Source organism: Heptranchias perlo, chromosome 45 (assembly GCF_035084215.1).
Source record: "Heptranchias perlo isolate sHepPer1 chromosome 45, sHepPer1.hap1, whole genome shotgun sequence".
Taxonomy (NCBI): domain Eukaryota; kingdom Metazoa; phylum Chordata; class Chondrichthyes; order Hexanchiformes; family Hexanchidae; genus Heptranchias; species Heptranchias perlo.
In genome coordinates, this window is record NC_090369.1 from 2,603,129 (window position 1) to 2,622,298 (window position 19,170).

The 19,170-nt window shown below is 53.1% G+C and overlaps 1 protein-coding gene across 6 annotated transcripts in view; it reads left to right on the top strand.

The window, feature by feature from the left end:
• The first annotated feature begins 817 nt into the window (after nucleotides 1-817).
• LOC137306808 (GATA-binding factor 2-like) overlaps nucleotides 818-19,170 on the top strand; it is a 45,224-nt gene continuing 26,871 nt past the window's right edge. The window contains exons 1-2 of one of the 6 annotated variants that reach the window (XM_067976197.1): nucleotides 3,838-4,236; nucleotides 12,638-12,870. Coding sequence is in view for 3 of the 6 variants with exons in the window: in XM_067976194.1 (XP_067832295.1) it covers nucleotides 1,010-1,056 (47 nt within the window). In the remaining 3 variants the exon portion in view is untranslated. Of the gene's footprint in view, nucleotides 1,057-3,837; nucleotides 4,237-4,307; nucleotides 4,807-12,637; nucleotides 12,871-19,170 lie in introns of those variants that run through there. The other 5 variants (XM_067976198.1, XM_067976194.1, XM_067976196.1 and 2 more) reach the window with 5 other exon arrangements.

The following is a 19,170-nucleotide window of genomic DNA, read 5'->3' on the forward strand; positions in this document are numbered from 1 at the left end:
AGCCACATAAGGAGATATTAGGACAGGTGACCAAAAGCTCGGTCAACGAGGGAGGTTTCAAAGGAGCGTCTTAAAGGAGGAGAGAGAGAGGCGGAGAGGTTCAGGGAGGGAATTCCAGAGCTTAGGGGCCGAGGCAGCTGAAGGCACGGCCGCCAATGGTGGAGACGCGCAAGAGGCCGGAATTGGAGGAGCGCGGAGATCTCGGAGGGTTGTAGAGCTGGAGGACGTTACAGGGATAGGGAGGTGGGGGGGGGGGGGCGAGGGCCGTGGAGGGATTTGAAAACAAGGATGAGAATTTTAAAATCGAGGTGTTGCCGGACCGGGAGCCAGTGGACGTCGGCAAGCACAGGGTGCGGTGATGGGTGACCGGGACTTGGTCCGAGATAGGATATGGGCAGCAAAGTTTTGGATGAGCTCAAGTTTAAGGAGGGTGGAGATGGGAGTCCGGCCAGGTCAGCATTGGAGCAGTGCAGTCCGGATGTAACAAAGGCACGGATGAGGTTTCAGCAGCAGATGAGCAGCAGCGGCAGGGGCGTAGACGGGCGATTCTACAGAGGTGGAGGTAGGCGGTCTCGGTGATGGAGTGGATATGGGGTCGGAAGCTTATCTCAGGTCACTGAGGGAGTGTTGCACTGTCGGAAGTGCCGTCTTTCAGATGAGATGTTGTCGTTACCCAGCGGTTCAAGAAGAAGGCCCACCATCACCGCCACCTTCTCAGGGCAACTGGGGATGGGCGATGAATGCCAGCGACACCCACATCCCGAGAATGAATTCAACCAAAAAAAATATATCAGTAACGGCAAAACCTGTTTGCACCCCTGGCAGGTCACTCGCCGTCGATCCCCGGCCTTGATTCAAAGAGCAGCCACGAGTCTCGGACGTCTCTCTCTGCCCCATGGTCATAACCACCGCCGGTCGCTGGGCCAGCATTGCCAGTGAGATGGGAAGGACTTTGCCAGTAGGTGCCTGAAGGACTGGCCGAAAACTGATCCAGAATGGAGCGAGTAAGATGGAAGGAGCAGCCCGTGTTGGGACCCCAGTCTTGAACATTTCTGGGTAGGATTGACTTTAAAACACTGAATGATTTTTATGAATACATAAAGAGTACAGCTTGGAGTGTTGTCTCCAATCCTGGGCACCGCACTTTAGGAAGGATGTCAAGGCCTTGGAGCGGGTGCAGAGGAGATTTACTATAATGGTACCAGGGGTGAGGGACTTCAGTTATGTGGAGAGACTGGAGAAGCTGGAGTTGTTCTCCTTAGAGCAGAGAAGGTTAAGGGGAAATTTGATAGAGGTGTTCAAAATCATGAGAGGTTTGGATGGAGTAAATAAGGAGAAACTGTTTCCGGTGGCAGAAGGGTCGGTAACCAGAGGACACAGATTTAAGGTAATTGGCAAAAGAACCAGAGGGGAGATGAGGAAAAATTTTTTACACAGCAAATTGTTATGATCTGGAATTCACTGCCTCAAAGGGTGGACAATTGTAAACAATTTTACAACACCAAGTTATAGTCCAGCAATTTTATTTTAAATTCACAAGCTTTCGGAGGCTTCCCCCTTCGTCAGGTGAACGATGTGGGGGAAGCCTCCGAAAGCTTGTGAATTTAAAATAAAATTGCTGGACTATAACTTGGTGTTGTAAAATTGTTTACAATTGTCAACCCCAGTCCATCACCGGCATCTCCACATCAAAGGGTGGAAGCAGATTCAATAGTAACTTTCAAAAGGGAGTTGGATAAATACCTGAAAAGGGAAAAATTTGCGATGGAAAGGGCAGGGGGGAGTGGGACTAATTGGATAGCTCTACCAAAGAGCCGGCACAGGCACGATGGACCGAATGGCCTTCTGCAGCGCTGTATAATTCTATCTAACCCTCCAAGCTAATGCCTTAATGGGTAATATGGAACTGCAGCAGCATGCTTACCAGGCCCTGTGCCGCTAAGCTGCACTGCTTTACCTGGTTACACTCCCGACGCACACTTGAGCGTCCCGAGGCCTTGGCTTCCAATCGTGGGCTTATATTCAGCTCGCCAGTCAGTCAGCCTGAGGCCATCGGGGGGGGGGGGGGGCACGAGGCTAATCAGAGGCTCCATGTAGTGTTTCACCGGGTAAGAAGTTGCGACTGCTTAACAGGGGTCAGTTTTATATATCGAGGGTTTAGCGCAGAAGGAAGCTTCTTTATCGTTGTGACGCTCTGGAGAAGAGCGGTGAATTACTGTAAATATCCCGCTTGCACTGAGCACTATCTATTTAGCCGTTTAATGTTCAATGAATTGATTTGGTAGTTTATAGCCCGAGCGAGTGTATATTCATCCGCCTACCTGGCTCGGTGGTTAGCGCTTTCACCTCCGAGTCAGAAGGTCGTGGGTTCGAGCCCCACTCCAGAGACATGAGCCCCCCCCCCCGCCTAATCCAGGCCGACACTCCCCGGTGCAGTACTGAGGGAGCGCTGCACTGTCAGAGGGTCAGTACTGAGGGAGCGCCGCACTGTCGGAGGGTCAGTACTGAGGGAGCGCTGCACTGTCGGAGGGTCAGTACTGAGGGAGCGCTGCACTGTCAGAGGATCAGTACTGAGGGAGCGCTGCACTGTCGGAGGGGCTGCATTGTCAGAAGGTTAGTACTGAGGAGACACTGCACTGTCGGAGGGGCAGCACCGAGGGAGCGCTGCGCTGTCGGAGGGTCAGTACTGAGGGAGCGCTGCACTGTCGGAGGGGCAGTACTGAGGGGGCAATGCACTGTCGGAGGGGCAGTATTGAGGGAGTGTTGCACTGTCAGAGGGTCAGTACTGAGGGAGTGCCGCACTGTTGGAGGGTCAGTACTGAGGGAGCACCGCACTGTCAGAGGGTCAGTACTAAGGGAGTGCTGCACTGTCAGAGGGGCAGTACTGAGGGAGCACTGCACTGTCGGAGGGGCAGCACTGAGGGGGCGATGCACTGTCGGAGGGGCAGTATTGAGGGAGTGTTGCACTGTCAGAGGGTCAGTACTGAGGGAGTGCCGCACTGTCGGAGGGGCAGTACTGAGGGAGCGCCGCACTGTCAGAGGGTCAGTACTAAGGGAGTGCTGCACTGTCGGAGGGTCAGCACTGAGGGAGAGCTGCACTGTCGGAGGGTCAGTACTGAGGGAGCGCTGCACTGTTGGATGGGCTGTACTGAGGGAGCGCTGCACTGTTGGATGGGCTGTACTGAGGGAGCGCTGCACTGTCGGAGGGGCAGTACTGAGGGAGCTGCACTGTCGGAGGGGCAGTACTGAGGGGGCGATGCACTGTCGGAGGGGCAGTACTGAGGGGGTGCTGCACTGTTGGTGCCGTCTTTCGGATGAGATGTTAAACCGAGGCCCCTGTCTGCCCTCTCAGATGGATGTAACAGATTACCTGGTCATTATCACTTTACTGTTTGTGGGATCTTGCCGCTGCAAATTGGCTGCCATGTTTCCCACATTACAACAGTCACTACACTTCAAAAGTACTGAGGTTCATGAGAAGCGCTGCAGAAATTCTTTAATTCTACCGAAAACGAGGAGATCACATGGTGGCACGTGATATATTTCAGTAAACCCGAGTCCAGCGATAAATGTTCTTTCTTCATCCCCTGGGCTGGCTACATTTACTGGGCAAGGAAAAGGCACAGTCCGGTTCGTAGGGGACGCAAGGTCCACTTACAGGAGTGGCCGAGGATGCTGAACCCCACAAGGAGATTATCTTAGCGCAAAATGTAAGGTTCTTCTATGACTCAGAGCTCTGCGGAGAGGGTGGTTGCTTCAAACCAAGTTGTGGTGGGAGGCAATACAAGCCTGGTGACTGAAAAAAACTCACACCTCAGGATCGTCCTTGCCCGGAAGTGTACGGCAGAGCACGGTAGGCTCGAGTCTGGCCGGTTGGAGTGCTCCAGCCTCCACAGCCAGCTCGCAGGATGCCGGTACTCTGGGAGGGGTGATGCTTCAGATTGGCGGCTGGCTGGCTGGAGGCGGGCCTATCAGGCAAGGACTGACAATCCTTCAGCTTTTTCCTCCCCCCACACCACCCCCCCCCACCGCCCACCCCTGCTTGCACTCGACTCTGAGCCAGCCGACATAAAGCCACCGTCCGTGTATCATTGGGTCCAATCACCCCTTCCCTTCAGTCCCATGTCGTTCTTCGAAGGAAAAAAAAAATAGAGAGAAAAGATTCAAGAAACTGTGTAGGAACTAACGCTGACTTCAAGATTGCTGCACAGGGCTTTTTAAAAACTTTTTCTAAAGGTTAGTGGCTTTTTAAAGATTATTATCTGCACTTTTTTATCTTTCTGTTTTGAGTATTTTCCCCTCCTTGCAGGCTGTTTGTCAGGGAGCAAAATTTGCCTGAAATGAGTAGATCCTGTCTCAATCTTTTTTTAAAAAAAAGTTTTCCCTCTGCGTGATCAGGAATTACACACCAAGGAGTAATTTTCTGCATTGGAACCCTGGCTCAATTCTGTTGCCCCAGAACCTCATCTGTTTTAATTTTCTGCTTTGAAGCAGTTTTTCTTTCTTTTCTGGGTTGCGAGTGATTATAGGTTTTCACTCCCCTCGCACCCAAGGCTTGTCTAAGCCATAAACTTGTCTGCGAGCGGGCTCCGTTAACTTGGCCTAGGTTAGCGCTCGCCTCGGAAGCTCTGGTCCCATTTCAGGGAAAGAAAGAACTCCCATTTCTCCGGCTCCTTTCACGACCTCAGGACGTCCCAAACCGCTTCACAGCCAGTGAAGTACTTTTGTGGAGGGCAGTCACTGGTGTAATGTAGGAAACGTGGCAGCCAATGTGTGCACAGCAAGATCCCACAAACAAGCAATGCGGTAAGTGACCAGATCATCTGGTTTTTTTTTTAAGCGATGAGGGATAAAAATTGGCCCCAGGACACCGGGGAGAACTCCGCACCCGCCCCCCCCCCGACCCCGCTCTCCTTCAAAATAGTGGCCGCGGGATCTTTTACGGCAGACAGAGGCCTCGGTTTAACGCCTCGTCCGAAAGACGGCGCCTCCGACAGTGCAGCGCTCCCTCGGTACTGCACTGGGGAGGTGTCTCGCTCAGAATGCCGCACTGAACGGGAGCAGCCGTCTTCGTGATACTCTCACCCTGAATCTGCGATCGGCGGAAACCGAGCTGAGTCGGTGCCCCTCCTGTTGACGTTGAACGCTGACAGAAATGCCTCAACATTTGACGTGCAACTAATCACTTTTCGAAAACGATATTCCAGTAACTGTGCCGGCCATGTCCCGCAGACTAGAGCAATGAGGTGAATGACCAGTTAACGACGATGTTTGGTTGAGGGAGGAACGGTGGCCCAGGACACCAGGGAGCACTCCCTCGCCCCTCTGCTCTTCTTCCAATAGTGGCGATGGGATCTTCGACATTTGCCTGAGCTTCGAGTCTCCGTAAAGCGTTTGTTGAACTTAAAGATCTGAGTTTATCGGGTTGGGTGGATCTTGTTTTTGCTGATTGATGGGGCTGTGAGGCCACCCAAATGATGTAACGTTCCGTCGCCAAGGGTGGGGGTCCGAGAGAGGGGGAGGGGGATGGGGTTATTGGAGACAGAATTCAGATACTCAGTATGTGCCTATCAAACGAATACCTGCCTGACGAATTAACGTCTGTCGCTAATGTGCTGCAGCGGCAGTAACCCGACGGTGGTGACTGAGAGGGCCCCTACCAACCCATTCCCCCCACCGCCCCATTCCCCCCACCGCCCCATTCCCCCCACCGCCCCATTCCTCCCACCGTCCCATTCCTCCCACCGTCCCATTCCTCCCACCGTCCCATTCCTCCCACCGTCCCATTCCCCCCACCGTCCCATTCCCCCCACCGTCCCATTCCTCCCACCGTCCCATTCCTCCCACCGTCCCATTCCTCCCACCGTCCCATTCCCCCCACCGTCCCATTCCTCCCACCGTCCCATTCCTCCCACCGTCCCATTCCTCCCACCGTCCCATTCCTCCCACCGTCCCATTCCTCCCACCGTCCCATTCCCCCCACCGTCCCATTCCTCCCACCGTCCCATTCCTCCCACCGTCCCATTCCTCCCACCGTCCCATTCCCCCCACCGTCCCATTCCTCCCACCGTCCCATTCCTCCCACCGTCCCATTCCTCCCACCGTCCCATTCCCCCCACCGTCCCATTCCTCCCACCGTCCCATTCCTCCCACCGTCCCATTCCCCCCACCGTCCCATTCCTCCCACCGTCCCATTCCCCCCACCGTCCCATTCCTCCCACCGTCCCATTCCTCCCACCGTCCCATTCCCCCCACCGTCCCATTCCTCCCACCGTCCCATTCCTCCCACCGTCCCATTCCCCCCACCGTCCCATTCCTCCCACCGTCCCATTCCTCCCACCGTCCCATTCCTCCCACCGTCCCATTCCCCCCACCGTCCCATTCCTCCCACCGTCCCATTCCTCCCACCGTCCCATTCCCCCCACCGTCCCATTCCTCCCACCGTCCCATTCCTCCCACCGTCCCATTCCTCCCACCGTCCCATTCCTCCCACCGTCCCATTCCTCCCACCGTCCCATTCCCCCCACAGCCCCATTCCTCCCACCGTCCCATTCCTCCCACCGTCCCATTCCTCCCACCGTCCCATTCCCCCCACCGTCCCATTCCCCCCACCGTCCCATTCCTCCCACCGTCCCATTCCCCCCACCGTCCCATTCCCCCCACCGTCCCATTCCCCCCACCGTCCCATTCCCCCCACCGTCCCATTCCTCCCACCGTCCCATTCCCCCCACCGTCCCATTCCTCCCACCGTCCCATTCCCCCCACCGTCCCATTCCCCCCACCGTCCCATTCCTCCCACCGTCCCATTCCTCCCACCGTCCCATTCCTCCCACCGTCCCATTCCCCCACCGTCCCATTCCCCCCACCGTCCCATTCCCCCCACCGTCCCATTCCCCCCACCGTCCCATTCCTCCCACCGTCCCATTCCCCCCACCGTCCCATTCCCCCCACCGTCCCATTCCTCCCACCGTCCCATTCCTCCCACCGTCCCATTCCTCCCACCGTCCCATTCCTCCCACCGTCCCATTCCTCCCACCGTCCCATTCCCCCCACCGTCCCATTCCTCCCACCGTCCCATTCCTCCCACCGTCCCATTCCCCCCACCGTCCCATTCCTCCCACCGTCCCATTCCTCCCACCGTCCCATTCCCCCACCGCCCCATTCCTCCCACCGTCCCATTCCTCCCACCGTCCCATTCCTCCCACCGTCCCATTCCCCCCACCGTCCCATTCCTCCCACCGTCCCATTCCCCCACCGTCCCATTCCCCCCACCGTCCCATTCCTCCCACCGTCCCATTCCTCCCACCGTCCCATTCCCCCCACCGCCCCATTCCCCCCACCGTCCCATTCCTCCCACCGTCCCATTCCCCCCACCGTCCCATTCCTCCCACCGTCCCATTCCTCCCACCGTCCCATTCCCCCCACCGCCCCATTCCCCCACCGTCCCATTCCCCCACCGTCCCATTCCCCCCACCACCCCATTCCTCCCACCGCCCCATTCCCCCACCGCCCCATTCCCCCCACCGCCTCATTCCTCCCACAGCCCCATTCCTCCCACAGCCCCATTCCTCCCACCGCCCCATTCCTCCCATCGCCCCATTCCCCCCACCGCCCCATTCCCCCCACAGCCTCATTCCCCCCACAGCCCCATTCCCCCCACCGCCCCATTCCCCCCACCGCCCCATTCCCCCCACAGCCCCATTCCCCCCACCGCCCCATTCCCCCACCGTCCCATTCCCCCCACCACCCCATTCCCCCCACCGCCCCATTCCCCCCACAGCCCCATTCCCCCCACCGCCCCATTCCCCCACCGTCCCATTCCCCCCACCGCCCCATTCCCCCCACCGCCCCATTCCCCCACCGTCCCATTCCCCCCACCGCCCCATTCCCCCCACAGCCTCATTCCCCCCACAGCCCCATTCCCCCCACCGCCCCATTCCCCCCACCGCCCCATTCCCCCCACAGCCCCATTCCCCCCACCGCCCCATTCCCCCACCGTCCCATTCCCCCCACCGCCTCATTCCTCCCATCGCCCCATTCCCCCCACAGCCCCATTCCCCCCACCGCCTCATTCCTCCCATCGCCCCATTCCCCCCACAGCCCCATTCCCCCCACCGCCTCATTCCTCCCATCGCCCCATTCCCCCATCGCCCCAATCCCTCCACCACCCCATTCCCCCCACCACCCTATTCCCCCCATCGCCCCATTCCCCCATCGCCCCAATCCCTCCACCACCCCATTCCCCCCACCACCCTATTCCCCCCATCGCCCCATTCCCCCCATCGCCCCAATCCCCCCACCGCCTCATTCCCCCCACCGCCCTATTCCCCCCATCGCCCCATTCCCCCCATCGCCCCATTCCCCCCATCGCCCCAATCCCCCCACCGCCTCATTCCCCCCACCGCCCTATTCCCCCCATCGCCCCATTCCCCCCATCGCCCCAATCCCCCCACCACCCCATTCCCCCCACCACCCTATTCCTCCCATCGCCCCATTCCCCCCATCGCCCCATTCCCCCATCGCCCCATTCCCCCCACCGCCTCATTCCCCCCACCGCCCTATTCCCCCCATCGCCCCATTCCCCCCATCGCCCCAATCCCCCCACCACCCCATTCCCCCCACCGCCTCATTCCCCCCACCGCCCTATTCCCCCCATCGCCCCATTCCCCCCATCGCCCCAATCCCCCCACCACCCCATTCCCCCCACCACCCTATTCCCCCCATCGCCCCATTCCCCCATCGCCCCAATCCCCCCACCGCCCCATTCCCCCCACCGCCCTATTCCCCCCATCGCCCCATTCCCCCCACCACCCTATTCCCCCCATCGCCCCATTCCCCCATCGCCCCAATCCCCCCACCGCCCCATTCCCCCCATCGCCCCAATCCCCCCACCGCCTCATTCCCCCCACCGCCCTATTCCCCCCATCGCCCCATTCCCCCCATCGCCCCAATCCCCCCACCACCCCATTCCCCCCACCACCCTATTCCCCCCATCGCCCCATTCCCCCATCGCCCCAATCCCCCCACCGCCCCATTCCCCCCACCACCCTATTCCCCCCATCGCCCCATTCCCCCCATCGCCCCATTCCCCCATCGCCCCAATCCCCCCACCGCCCCATTCCCCCCACCGCCTCATTCCCCCCACCGCCCTATTCCCCCCATCGCCCCATTCCCCCCATCGCCCCAATCCCCCCACCACCCCATTCCCCCCACCACCCTATTCCCCCCATCGCCCCATTCCCCCATCGCCCCAATCCCCCCACCACCCCATTCCCCCCACCGCCTCATTCCCCCCACCGCCCTATTCCTCCCACCGCCCCATTCCTCCCATGACCCCATTCCCCCCACAGCCCCATTCCCCCACCACCCCATTCCCCCCACCGCCCCCAGTGAGACAGGTTACATGTAATTGTACTGTCAGAGGTGTCGTACTTCAGATGAGATGTTAAACTGAGCCCCCCAACCCCGGCCTGCTCACTGCCTGTTCAAGTAGCAGCATCCAGTTTTAAACAGGCACAAGAAGCGGACTTAAAGCTGAGCAACGGTATCGGAAATGAAGAATGAATGCAGAGGAACATCTGAGACCTCTGACAGGCGGCCTGTTTGTACTGGTGTGGGTGTATCATCTCAGTCATACCCTATGGAAAACATTCCCCAACAAAGTTATGAGGGGTTTTGATAGAGTAATTAAGGAGAAACTCTTTCCACTGGTGGGAGGGCCGGTGACCAGAGGACACAGATTCAAGATAAGCAGCAAAAGAACCGGGGGGAAAGTGAGCAGGATTTTTTTTACGCTGCGAGTTGTTCTGATCTGGAATGCACTGCCTGAAAAAGCAGTGGAAGCAGATTCAATAATAACTTTCAAAAGGGAATTGGATAAACACTTGAAAAGGAAAAATTTGCAGGGCTGCAGGGAAAGAGTGGGGGAGAGGGACTAATTGGATAGCTCTTCCAAAGAGCTGGCAACGGCACGAGGGGCCGAATGGCCTCCTTCTGTGCTGTAAGATCATATGATTCTACACCTTCCTACTTAAAAGCACTCCTTCAAAAACCTCATCAATACAGTACTTTTCTTTTGACTGGTGGCTTCAGTCCTCCCCTAACTTCCAGCTCCTGTAAAGCACCTTGGATGTTAAGTTGGGTGAAAGGCACAATATAGCTGCAATGTCCATACTTGGTATTGGGGGATCAGAAGGAGGGTTTCTGTCTGTGTGTCATTGCAGTTTTTAGAGGAGATTTTACTCAGTCTCAGAATGAATGATGTAGGGAATTTCACACTGATGCAGCAGGGGATGGGGTTAGAGGGAGGTTAACTCTGTTTGCTGGGACAGTGTAGAGGGAGCTTTGCTCTGTATCTAACCTGTGCTGTACCTGCCCTGGGAGTGTTTGATGGGACAATGTAGAGGGAGCTTTACTCTGTTCTAACCCCATGCTGTACCTGCCCTGGGAGTATTTGATGGGACAGTGTAGAGGCAGCTTTACTCTTTATCTAACGTGTGCTGTACCTGCCTTGGAAGCATTTGATGGGGCAGTGTAGTCAGAGCTTTACTCTGTATCTAACTCGTCTTGTACCAGCCCTGAGAGTGCTTGATGGGACAGTGTAGCGGGAGCTTTACTCTGTATCTAACCCGTGCTGTACCTTCCCTGGGAGTGTTTGACAGGACAGTGTAGAGGGAGCTTTACTCTGTATCTAACCCGTGCTGTACCTGCCCTGGGAGTGTTTGATGGGACAGTGTAGAGGGAGCTTTACTCTGTCTCTAACCCTGTACCTGCCCTGAGAGTGTTTGATGGGACAGTGTAGAGGGAGCTTTACTCTGTATCTAACCCTGTGCCTACCCTGGGAGTGTTTGATGGGACAGTGTAGAGGGAGCTTTACTCTGTATCTAACCCTGTACCTGCCCTGGGAGTGTTTGACGGGACAGTGTAGAGGGAGCTTTACTCTGTATCTAACCCTGTACCTGCCCTGGGAGTGTTTGACGGGACAGTGTAGAGGGAGCTTTACTCTGTATCGAACCCTGTACCTGCCCTGGGAGTGTTTGACGGGACAGTGTAGAGGGAGCTTTACTCTGTATCTAATCCTGTACCTACCCTGGGAGTGTTTGATGGGACAGTGTAGAGGGAGCTTTACTCTGTATCTAAACCCTGTACCTGCCCTGGGAGTGTTTGATGGGACAGTGTAGAGGGAGCTTTACTCTGTATCTAACCCTGTACCTGCCCTGGGAGTGTTTGATGGGACAGTGTAGAGGGAGCTTTACTCTGTATCTAACCCTGTACCTGCCCTGGGAGTGTTTGATGGGACAGTGTAGAGGGAGCTTTACTCTGTATCTAACCCTGTACCTACCCTGGGAGTGTTTGATGGGACAGTGTAGAGGGAGCTTTACTCTGTATCGAACCCTGTACCTGCCCTGGGAGTGTTTGACGGGACAGTGTAGAGGGAGCTTTACTCTGTATCTAATCCTGTACCTACCCTGGGAGTGTTTGATGGGACAGTGTAGAGGGAGCTTTACTCTGTATCTAAACCCTGTACCTGCCCTGGGAGTGTTTGATGGGACAGTGTAGAGGGAGCTTTACTCTGTATCTAACCCTGTACCTGCCCTGGGAGTGTTTGATGGGACAGTGTAGAGGGAGCTTTACTCTGTATCTAACCCTGTACCTACCCTGGGAGTGTTTGATGGGACAGTGTAGAGGGAGCTTTACTCTGTATCTAAACCCTGTACCTGCCCTGGGAGTGTTTGATGGGACAGTGTAGAGGGAGCTTTACTCTGTATCTAACCCTGTACCTGCCCTGGGAGTGTTTGATGGGACAGTGTAGAGGGAGCTTTACTCTGTATCTAACCCTGTACCTACCCTGGGAGTGTTTGATGGGACAGTGTAGAGGGAGCTTTACTCTGTATCTAACCCTGTACCTGCCCTGGGAGTGTTTGATGGGACAGCGTAGAGGGAGCTTTACTCTGTATCTAACCCTGTACCTACCCTGGGAGTGTTTGATGGGACAGTGTAGAGGGAGCTTTACTCTGTATCTAAGCTGGGAGTCACCCTTGCTTACAATGGGTATAAAGCACTCTGTTGCCCAGTAATGACACTTTTCTGATGACCCAAAAAAGTATATTAAATGGGGAGGGGGAATAGGTGAGGGTGGACTGAACTGCAATCTCCTGTATTCAAAGTCATCCCTGTCCTTTGGGACTGATTCGTACCATTCCTTGTTTATAATGAGTGATTCTTCTGTTCTGCTCTCACCCCCTCCCCACCGACTAGCTCCTCCCCTCCTTTCCTGAAGGCGCTGACTGTCACTGGAAGGCAGTTCCATAAACCCCGACTACCCTCCAATACCAATTGGTGGGGGGTGTGGGGTCAATCTGGAGCGGTAACCCAGCTGACTTCCCCTCCTTTCTGCCCCAGGGTGACTAAGATGCATTATTGCCCAGAGTGAGATCAACTAATGAAGCAGCAAGTTAGGAAAACATCCATGTCCAGCTGGGGAATCTCCTCCACTGCTGCCATCGTCAACATTTGCCCTTTTGCACGTTTAGAGGGAAGAATGGAGGGATAATTGCCGTCAATCGGAACTTGAGATTTATTTATTTTTGATACCCCTGCAGTAACACTGAAACCTTCCCTCCTCCCCCACCCTCAGCAAAGCGAATCGAGCGCTGAGCGAGATCGCACCTCGAGGACGGCGTCCACTCCTGGTCACTGAGACGCAAGGGAGGGACTCAGGGCCCCTGGACTCGGTTCGGGAGAAGAGCCACGAGGCTGGCCCCTGAGGTCTGAGGTCTGAGGCCAGACGGGAGGAACTTGGGACTTGCAGCCTTGAAAAGGGGCAGTTGCTCCGGCTGTGCAGAGCCTTGGCCAGACCCCCATCTGGAGGTAACTGCGTTCAGTTCTGGGCACCTCACCTCAGGAAGGATATATTGGCCACCGAGGGGGTGCATCACAGAATGATACTGGGGCTTAGAGGATTAAATTATGAGGACGGGTTGCATAAACATGGCTTGTATTCCCTTGAGTGTAGAAGATTGAGGCGTTTAAAATGTTAAAAAGATTCGATAGGTTAGATACAGAGAAACTATTTCCTCTGGTGGGGGAATCAAGTGGACATAATCTTAAAATTAGAGCCAGGCCATTCAGGAGTGAAATCAGGAAACACTTCTTCACACAAAGGGTAGTGGAAATCTGGAACTCTCTTTACCCCCCCACCACCCCCAAAAAGCAGTGGATGCTGGGGGTCAATTGGAGCTTTCAGGACTGAGATTGTTAGATTTTTGTTAGGCAAGGGTATCGAGGGATATGGAGCAAAGGCGGGTAAAATGGAGTTAAGGGAAATTGTCAGACTGCCGGAATGTGGGAAGTGGCGTCCCGCGGGGATCTGTGCTGGGACCACTGTTGTTCGCCATATACAGAAACGATTTGGACTCAGAAGTTGGAGGCATGGTGTCGGCATTTGCAGATGATAGCAAATTGGAGGGTATAGCTAATGATATGGAGGACTGCACCAAAATACAGGGAGACATAAACACGCTTGCAGAGTGGGTGGATAAATAGCAAAAGAAATTCAATATAGCAAAGTGCGAGGTGGTTCATTTTGCAACGAGGAATAAGGAGGCCACTTAAACCTTGGAAGGTAAGAAACTAAATGGGGTAGAAGAGCAAAGAGATATGGGAATACAGATACATAAATTGCTAGAAGTAGCAACGCAAGTTGATAAGGCCACAAACAGTGTAAAGTACTGTGGTTCATTTCTAGAGGAATAGAAAAAGGGAAGACTAAGAGGAAACCTGATAGAGGTCTTTAAACTTATGATGGGTAAGGGTTACAGTACGGGGTCCCTGTTTATTCAGGGTAAGGGTTACAGTACAGGGTCCCTGTTTATTCAGGGTAAGGGTTACAGTACAGGGTCCCTGTTTATTCAGGGTAAGGGTTACTGTACAGGGTCCCTGTTTATTCAGGGTAAGGGTTACTGTACAGAGTCCCTGTTTATTCAGGGTACGGGTTACTGTACAGAGTCCCTGTTTATTCAGGGTAAGGGTTACTGTACAGAGTCCCTGTTTATTCAGTGTAAGGGTTACTGTACAGAGTCCCTGTTTATTCAGGGTAAGGGTCATTGTACAGAGTCCCTGTTTATTCAGGGTAAGGGTTACTGTACAGGGTCCCTGTTTATTCAGGGTAAGGGTTACTGTACAGAGTCCCTGTTTATTCAGGGTAAGAGTTACTGTACAGAGTCCCTGTTTATTCAGGGTAAGGGTTACTGTACGGGGTCCCTGTTTATTCAGGGTAAGGGTTACTGTACAGAGTCCCTGTTTATTCAGGGTATGGGTTACTGTACAGAGTCCCTGTTTATTCAGGGTAAGGGTTACTGTACAGAGTCCCTGTTTATTCAGGGTATGGGTTACTGTACAGGGTCTCTGTTTATTCAGGGTAAGGGTTACTGTACAGGGTCCCTGTTTATTCAGGGTAAGGGTTACTGTACGGGGTCCCTGTTTATTCAGGGTATGGGTTACTGTACAGAGTCCCTGTTTATTCAGGGTAAGGGTTACTGTACAGGGTCTCTGTTTATTCAGGGTAAGGGTTACTGTACAGAGTCCCTGTTTATTCAGGGTAAGGGTTACTGTACAGAGTCCCTGTTTATTCAGGGTAAGGGTTACTGTACAGAGTCCCTGTTTATTCAGTGTAAGGGTTACTGTACAGAGTCCCTGTTTATTCAGGGTAAGGGTTACTGTACAGAGTCCCTGTTTATTCAGGGTAAGGGTTACTGTACAGGGTCTCTGTTTATTCAGGGTAAGGGTTACTGTACAGGGTCCCTGTTTATTCAGGGTAAGGGTTACTGTACGGGGTCCCTGTTTATTCAGTGTATGGGTTACTGTACAGGGTCTCTGTTTATTCAGGGTAAGGGTTACTGTACAGGGTCCCTGTTTATTCAGGGTAAGGGTCACTGTACAGAGTCCCTGTTTATTCAGGGTAAGGGTTACTGTACAGAGTCCCTGTTTATTCAGGGTAAGGGTTACTGTACAGGGTCCCTGTTTATTCAGGGTAAGGGTTACTGTACAGGGTCCCTGTTTATTCAGGGTAAGGGTTACTGTACAGGGTCCCTGTTTATTCAGGGTAAGGGTTACTGTACAGAGTCCCTGTTTATTCAGGGTAAGGGTTACTGTACAGAGTCCCTGTTTATTCAGGGTAAGGGTTACAGTACAGGGTCCCTGTTTATTCAGGGTAAGGGTTACTGTACAGGGTCCCTGTTTATTCAGGGTAAGGGTTACTGTACAGGGTCCCTGTTTATTCAGGCTAAGGGTTACTGTACAGAGTCCCTGTTTATTCAGGGTAAGGGTTACTGTACAGAGTCCCTGTTTATTCAGGGTAAGGGTTACTGTACAGGGTCTCTGTTTATTCAGGGTAAGGGTTACTGTACAGGGTCTCTGTTTATTCAGGGTAAGGGTTACTGTACAGAGTCCCTGTTTATTCAGGGTAAGGGTTACTGTACAGAGTCCCTGTTTATTCAGGGTAAGGGTTACTGTACAGAGTCCCTGTTTATTCAGGGTAAGGGTTACTGTACAGGGTCCCTGTTTATTCAGGGTAAGGGTTACAGTACAGGGTCCCTGTTTATTCAGGGTAAGGGTTACTGTACAGGGTCCCTGTTTATTCAGGGTAAGGGTTACTGTACAGAGTCCCTGTTTATTCAGGGTAAGGGTTACTGTACAGAGTCCCTGTTTATTCAGGGTAAGGGTTACTGTACAGAGTCCCTGTTTATTCAGGGTAAGGGTTACTGTACAGGGTCCCTGTTTATTCAGGGTAAGGGTTACTGTACAGGGTCCCTGTTTATTCAGGGTAAGGGTTACTGTACAGAGTCCCTGTTTATTCAGGGTAAGGGTTACTGTACAGAGTCCCTGTTTATTCAGGGTAAGGGTTACTGTACAGGGTCCCTGTTTATTCAGGGTAAGGGTTACTGTACAGAGTCCCTGTTTATTCAGGGTAAGGGTTACTGTACAGAGTCCCTGTTTATTCAGGGTAAGGGTTACTGTACAGGGTCTCTGTTTATTCAGGGTAAGGGTTACTGTACAGGGTCTCTGTTTATTCAGGGTAAGGGTTACTGTACAGAGTCCCTGTTTATTCAGGGTAAGGGTTACTGTACAGAGTCCCTGTTTATTCAGGGTAAGGGTTACTGTACAGGGTCCCTGTTTATTCAGGGTCAGGGTTACTGTACAGGGTCTCTGTTTATTCAGGGTAAGGGTCACTGTACAGGGTCCCTGTTTATTCAGGGTAAGGGTTACTGTACAGGGTCCCTGTTTATTCAGGGTAAGGGTCACTGTACAGGGTCCCTGTTTATTCAGGGTAAGGGTTACTGTACAGGGTCTCTGTTTATTCAGGGTAAGGGTTACTGTACGGGGTCCCTGTTTATTCAGGGTAAGGGTTACTGTACAGAGTCCCTGTTTATTCAGGGTAAGGGTCACGGTACAGAGTCCCTGTTTATTCAGGGTAAGGGTTACTGTACAGAGTCCCTGTTTATTCAGGGTAAGGGTCACTGTACAGAGTCCCTGTTTATTCAGGGTAAGGGTCACTGTACAGAGTCCCTGTTTATTCAGGGTAAGGGTTACAGTACAGGGTCCCTGTTTATTCAGGGTAAGGGTTACTGTACAGAGTCCCTGTTTATTCAGGGTAAGGGTCACTGTACAGGGTCCCTGTTTATTCAGGGTAAGGGTTACTGTACAGGGTCTCTGTTTATTCAGTGTAAGGGTTACTGTACAGAGTCCCTGTTTATTCAGGGTAAGGGTTACTGTACAGGGTCCCTGTTTATTCAGGGTAAGGGTTACTGTACAGAGTCCCTGTTTATTCAGGGTAAGGGTTACTGTACAGAGTCGCTGTTTATTCAGGGTAAGGGTTACTGTACAGGGTCCCTGTTTATTCAGGGTAAGGGTCACTGTACAGAGTCCCTGTTTATTCAGGGTAAGGGTTACTGTACGGGGTCCCTGTTTATTCAGGGTAAGGGTTACTGTACAGAGTCCCTGTTTATTCAGGGTAAGGGTCACTGTACAGGGTCCCTGTTTATTCAGGGTAAGGGTTACTGTACAGAGTCCCTGTTTATTCAGGGTAAGGGTCACTGTACAGGGTCCCTGTTTATTCAGGGTAAGGGTTACTGTACAGGGTCCCTGTTTATTCAGGGTAAGGGTTACTGTACAGAGTCCCTGTTTATTCAGGGTAAGGGTCACTGTACAGGGTCCCTGTTTATTCAGGGTAAGGGTTACTGTACAGGGTCTCTGTTTATTCAGTGTAAGGGTTACTGTACAGGGTCCCTGTTTATTCAGGGTAAGGGTTACTGTACAGAGTCCCTGTTTATTCAGGGTAAGGGTTACTGTACAGAGTCCCTGTTTATTCAGGGTAAGGGTTACTGTACAGGGTCCCTGTTTATTCAGGGTAAGGGTCACTGTACAGAGTCCCTGTTTATTCAGGGTAAGGGTTACTGTACGGGGTCCCTGTTTATTCAGGGTAAGGGTTACTGTACAGAGTCCCTGTTTATTCAGGGTAAGGGTTACTGTACAGAGTCCCTGTTTATTCAGTGTAAGGGTCACTGTACAGAGTCCCTGTTTATTCAGGGTAAGGGTTACTGTACAGGGTCCCTGTTTATTCAGGGTAAGGGTTACTGTACAGAGTCCCTGTTTATTCAGGGTAAGGGTTACTGTACAGAGTCCCTGTTTATTCAGGGTAAGGGTTACTGTACAGAGTCCCTGTTTATTCAGTGTAAGGGTTACTGTACAGAGTCCCTGTTTATTCAGGGTAAGGGTTACTGTACAGAGTCCCTGTTTATTCAGGGTAAGGGTTACTGTACAGAGTCCCTGTTTATTCAGGGTAAGGGTTACTGTACAGAGTCCCTGTTTATTCAGGGTCAGGGTTACTGTACAGAGTCCCTGTTTATTCAGGGTAAGGGTTACTGTACAGAGTCCCTGTTTATTCAGGGTAAGGGTTACTGTACAGAGTCCCTGTTTATTCAGTGTAAGGGTTACTGTACAGAGTCCCTGTTTATTCAGGGTAAGGGTTACTGTACAGAGTCCCTGTTTATTCAGGGTAAGGGTTACTGTACAGAGTCCCTGTTTATTCAGGGTAAGGGTTACTGTACAGGGTCCCTGTTTATTCAGGGTAAGGGTTACTGTACAGAGTCCCTGTTTATTCAGGGTACGGGTTACTGTACAGGGTCCCTGTTTATTCAGGGTAAGGGTTACTGTACAGAGTCCCTGTTTATTCAGTGTAAGGGTTACTGTACAGGGTCCCTGTTTATTCAGTGTAAGGGTTACTGTACAGGGTCCCTGTTTATTCAGGGTAAGGGTTACTGTACAGGGTCCCTGTTTATTCAGGGTAAGGGTTACTGTACAGGGTCCCTGTTTATTCAGGGTAAGGGTTACTGTACGGGGTCCCTGTTTATTCAGGGTACGGGTTACTGTACAGAGTCCCTGTTTATTCAGGGTAAGGGTTACTGTACAGAGTCCCTGTTTATTCAGGGTAAGGGTCACTGTACAGAGTCCCTGTTTATTCAGGGTAAGGGTCACTGTACAGAGTCCCTGTTTATTCAGGGTACGGGTTACTGTACAGAGTCCCTGTTTATTCAGGGTAAGGGTCACTGTACAGAGTCCCTGTTTATTCAGGGTAAGGGTTACTGTACGGGGTCCCTGTTTATTCAGGGTAAGGGTTACAGTACAGGGTCCCTGTTTATTCAGGGTAAGGGTTACTGTACAGAGTCCCTGTTTATTCAGGGTAAGGGTTACTGTACAGAGTCCCTGTTTATTCAGGGTAAGGGTTACTGTACAGAGTCCCTGTTTATTCAGGGTAAGGGTTACTGTACAGGGTCCCTGTTTATTCAGGGTAAGGGTTACTGTACGGGGTCCCTGTTTATTCAGGGTACGGGTCACTGTACAGGGTCCCTGTTTATTCAGGGTAAGGGTTACTGTACGGGGTCCCTGTTTATTCAGGGTAAGGGTCACTGTACAGGGTCCCTGTTTATTCAGGGTAAGGGTTACTGTACAGGGTCCCTGTTTATTCAGGGTAAGGGTTACTGTACAGGGTTCCTGTTTATTCAGGGTAAGGGTTACTGTACAGAGTCCCTGTTTATTCAGGGTAAGGGTTACTGTACAGAGTCCCTGTTTATTCAGGGTAAGGGTTACTGTACAGAGTCCCTGTTTATTCAG